At 56.0% G+C, this 4509-nt stretch overlaps 1 protein-coding gene across 1 annotated transcript; it reads left to right on the plus strand.

Moving 5' to 3' along the window:
* The first annotated feature begins 1893 nt into the window (after nt 1–1893).
* GPR3 (G protein-coupled receptor 3) lies at nt 1894–2880 on the plus strand. The gene has a single exon (XM_074976392.1). It carries the CDS (start codon nt 1894–1896, stop codon nt 2878–2880), a length of 987 nt encoding a protein of 328 aa, XP_074832493.1.
* Nucleotides 2881–4509: the final 1629 nt, after the last annotated feature.

The raw sequence follows: 4509 nt of genomic DNA on the forward strand, positions 1-4509 counted from the left end.
AATGCAGCCCCTCCCTCACTGCACCCCAACCCGCCAGCCTGCTCCGCTCCCACGCGTGGTCGGGGAGTGGGAGGGGGGGCTGGAAAGACCCCTCCCCCCTGCACCGGTGCACAACCTCGGCAGGGAGGGGAGCGCTTCTCCCCCCGCCCCCCAAGCGGCCTTCTCTGCACCCGACGCGCGCTGCCCTGCAGCGTGGCGCGGCTCGGGTCTCCAGCGCAGGCCCAGCCCTGGCGGGAAGCAGCTCAGGTTCCCAGCACCGCCGGGCTGGCGTCGCTCTTTCTCCGGGCGATGAATTATTCAGCGCTCGCTTGTGAAGCCCTAGCCCGGGGAGAGAGGCAGCGGAGCGCTTCCGGCTCTGGCCCGAGGGGCTGAGCTGGAGGCTGGGGGCGGGGGCGCCATGCTTCCTTCTGCCCCAGGCGGGCTCCCCGGATGTGGGGGCGGCGCTGCAGGCCCGGCGGCAGGCTCCAGCCAGAGCCGTGGGCCCCGGAAGCCGATCCAGCCCCCTAGGAACGCACCCCCATGAGCCCCGCGAGGGCTGGAGCGCTCCCCTCCCCCCCGCAGGACACGGGGTGCATCCCCGCGACGGGCGGCACTGCCTGTGCCAGGCCACTAATGCTGACCGCTCCCGCCCATGCTCACCCGCGGGGGGTCCCCGCTCCACGGCGCGGGCAGCCGAGCCCTGCTCGGGACCACTTTGTAGCAGGCAGCCCCCGCCCCCCGGCTGGCCAGGACCCCCTGGCTCGGGCGCCAGGCTCTGATGGGGGCTGACCCCCAGCGCCCCCGCGGCTGTCACTGCACCGGGGAAGGGGGAAGGGGGCGCCTGGGAAGCACCTGCCCGCAGGGCCGGTTTTATGAATGGAACGCTCCGGTGGGAACCCGATTACTATGCCGCGCGGCGCGCGCCGGGGCCCGGCCCCACAGGTGATTGGCTCCCGCGTCTCATTGACGTCACCCAGCAGCGAGCCGGCAGGAGACGCAGGCTTCGCGGCGTGAGTCACCCCGAAGGGGCTAATCCCCTATAACTCCGCCGCGCCTCCCCGGGCCCCGTCTCACTGCAGCCGCACATGGAACGGAGCCCTCCGCCCGCAACAGGAGCCCAGGAGCCGCACGGAGCCCGCCGGGCGGCCCGGCCCCCTCGCACCAGGTGAGGCGCCCCTGGGAATGGGGTCCCCCCCCGCCCGCCCCTAGCTAGCCAGGGGCGCGTCGGATGAGCCAATCCAGGGTTAAAGGAGGAGGGTCCCCCCCAGTGCAAAGCAAAGGACGGGGGGCGGGGGAGGATCAGCGCCCCCACCCCCCCAAGGCAGCTGCAAATAGGTGCTGGCAGCACTGCAGCGCCCAGGGAGCTCTGGCAGGCGGCATGTTGGCAGCTGTAGAGGTGCCAGAGCCCAGGCTAGGGGGGGTGGAGCAGTCCAAGAAGAAAAGGGCCCAGGCGCAATGACCCCTGTCCTTTCCGGTGCTGGCTTCCACGCCACCACCTACACACAGTCAGGGCGAAGCTCATAACGCCCGGGAGGCACACAGGGGGGCAAACCCAGGTGACGAGATCACTAGAGGGGGGGCTTTTTTGTGGGCTCCACCCACCTTTTTTTTTTTTTTGGTCCATGCAAAGGAGGGAAGAAGGTGTAAAAAAAATAAGCAGCAATACCCATTCCCCTACGAGCGAATGGTGAGCACACTGCACAGCAGGGTAGCTGCGCTGGAGCCTCGGGGAAGGCGAGCCCTTGGGAAAGACGAATGGGGAACCAGGTGGGTGAGTTTGTTAGACGGGGCCCTGATCAGTGCACAGAGTAAGTCCCAGGTTCAAGTCCATCAGCACATCTGAGCCTTCGTCTTTACAGGATGATGCTAAATGGAAGTTGGTGCTGTGCCCCCTGCAGGTCACTCCTGGACGTCATGAGCAAGGACATGGCCCACAATTCCACCGAAAGCCAGGGAGGCTGGTTTGCAGCCAGCAATGGCAGCAGGAACTCCCTGAACTTGGACTCGCTGGGGCAACCTCTTGTCCTGAATCTCTGGGATGTGGTGCTTTGTGTTTCTGGGACCATCATCTCCTGTGAGAATGCCATCGTGGTAGCCATTGTATTTCACACCCCGGCCTTCCGAACGCCAATGTTCCTGCTCATCGGGAGCCTGGCCACCGCTGACTTCCTGGCTGGCCTAGGGCTGATATTCCACTTCGCCTTCATTTATTGCATCCAGTCGCAGGCTGTGAACCTCATCACGGTGGGGCTTCTGGTGACCTCGTTCACCGCCAGCGTGGGCAGCCTGCTGACCATCACCATAGACCGCTACCTTTCCCTCTACAACGCACTGACTTACTATTCAGAACGGACAGTCACCAGGACTTACATCATGCTGATGCTGACCTGGGGCTTTTCAATCTGCTTCGGGCTGCTGCCGGTCATGGGCTGGAACTGCTTGAAAGACGTCTCCATCTGCAGCATTGTGAAGCCCCTGACCAAGAACAACCTCATCATCCTGTCCATCTCTTTCTTCATGGTCTTTGCAGTGATGTTGCAGCTCTATGTCCAGATCTGCAAGATTGTTTGTAGGCATGCCCACCAGATTGCCGTGCAGAGGCACTTCCTGGCCACCTCGCACTACGTCACCACCAGGAAAGGCATCTCCACGTTAGCTGTCATCCTGGGGACTTTTGCTTCTTGCTGGCTGCCCTTTGCCATTTACTGCCTCCTGGGAGATTACACCTACCCAGCTCTCTATACCTACATGACCATCCTCCCCGCCACCTACAACTCCATGATTAACCCCATAATCTATGCCTTCAGGAACCAAGAGATCCAGAAAGTGCTATGGACTGTATGCTGCGGGTGCTTCTCTTCCACAATGCCTTTCAGGTCCCGATCTCCCAGCGATGTCTGACTCACTGGCCCTCAGTCCAAAGACCCATTTGCACACGACAGTCCCCCTTTTTGCATAACCACAGAGATTTTGTGAGAGCTCTCAACGATTCCGTGTTTCCTCTGATTCCCCTTCCCTGGTGCGCGTGAGCTGCTCTCACCCTTTATTTTTCCACTTTCAGAATTTACAGAAAAGAGAGAGAGATTTATTTTTATCCATAATAAATAAGTCTGTTAGTGAGTGCGAGGAAACGTGAGTGTGTGAGAGCAAGATCTCCCTACATATTTTCTTTGACACAATATTGATGGTGCATTTTTTTTTAAAGAGACTATCTTTTTGGTTTTGGCTTTTATATGCCTTGTTAATTACCTCAGAGCTTCAGCTATTTATTTTCTACATCAAAGATCTGTCGGTTCCATGCAACAATGGGCCAGAACAAAACCAGCTTTAAAAAAAAAATCGATGCATTATTGTATTTATTTTATTTATTTATTTATTTATTTATGACCAAATTTTTTCCAAGACAATAGATTTTTCCCAATGCTGTAGTTTGCCGCCCTCTAGTGTTCACTGTGTTTTAATAAAGACAAAACAATAACGAAGGTTCTTTTTGCATGCTGAGTGCCCTGGGTGGTATTAGGTAATGTGGGGATGTTTAACTGTATCATGTATAGACAACAGGCATGAAAAAAGGAGGATGCTGCAATATTGGACTGTGCCTATAAAAACCCAAGGGCTCAGATGATCTGAGTTACATTCAAACCCATTGCACTATTAGAGACTATTTGACGTTGCTGTCTCAGTGGAGACCGCTTGCGTGTTGGCCAGATTCAAAACTGTGTTTCAGAAGACAGCTCTTCAGTGTACTGTAGGTTCTTCAGGTGTGAAGGAATCTGGAAAGGAAGCAAATGCAGGAGGCACTTTGGAAATTTGGAAGCTCACTGCTTTGTTGCACAGACTCTTGTTCCATGGGATTGGAAAGTACTGCATTCTTGTTTACAAGCATAAGAAGAATAAAGGTAATTTGTGATATGATGGGTGATGCTTGACTTATGGGGGAGAGGGCTGTTGGAAGGTCACTGTTGGGGAAGGGGAGTAACTGGATTCCGTGAACAAGGACAAAGCGTTGAGTCCAATTAAGGCCACCTTTATCACAGACTCCAGAGAACTGTCAGCTCCTCAGCCCATCTCCGTGCAGCCAGCTCAGGATTCTTCCCTATGGCACATTTTCTAGTGTTCTGGCCAGTCTTGTTAAAAAGTCCAGGTAATAGCGCTTCCCTCAGTTCTCCCAGGAGACATTTCTGCTGCCCAATACATCTTGTTAGCTGGACGTTTTCCCTCATGTTCGGTGGCTTTTATTCAGTTAGGGAAGAGGATCAAAAGGTGTGCCCTTGTAGCCAAGAAGGCTGATGGCACGTGGGGGTGCATTAGAAGCATTTTGAGCAGAGCTAGAGAAGGTATTATTCCCCTCTAGTCAGCACTGGTGAGGCCACATGTGGAGTATTGTGTCCAGTTGTGGACCCTGCAGTACAGAAAGGATGTGGATGCATTGGAGTGGGTACAGCAGAGGGCAATGAAAATTATTAAGGGGCTGGAGCACATGACCTATGAGGAGAGGCTGAGGGATTTGGGCTTATTTAGTTTGTAGAA

This window comes from Carettochelys insculpta, chromosome 24 (genome assembly GCF_033958435.1).
Source record: "Carettochelys insculpta isolate YL-2023 chromosome 24, ASM3395843v1, whole genome shotgun sequence".
Lineage (NCBI taxonomy): Eukaryota > Metazoa > Chordata > Testudines > Carettochelyidae > Carettochelys > Carettochelys insculpta.

Bases quoted from the DNA above. Each gene is read 5' to 3' on its own strand.
- GPR3 (XM_074976392.1), top strand. From the start codon at position 1,894: ATGAGCAAGGACATGGCCCACAATTCCACCGAAAGCCAGGGAGGCTGG.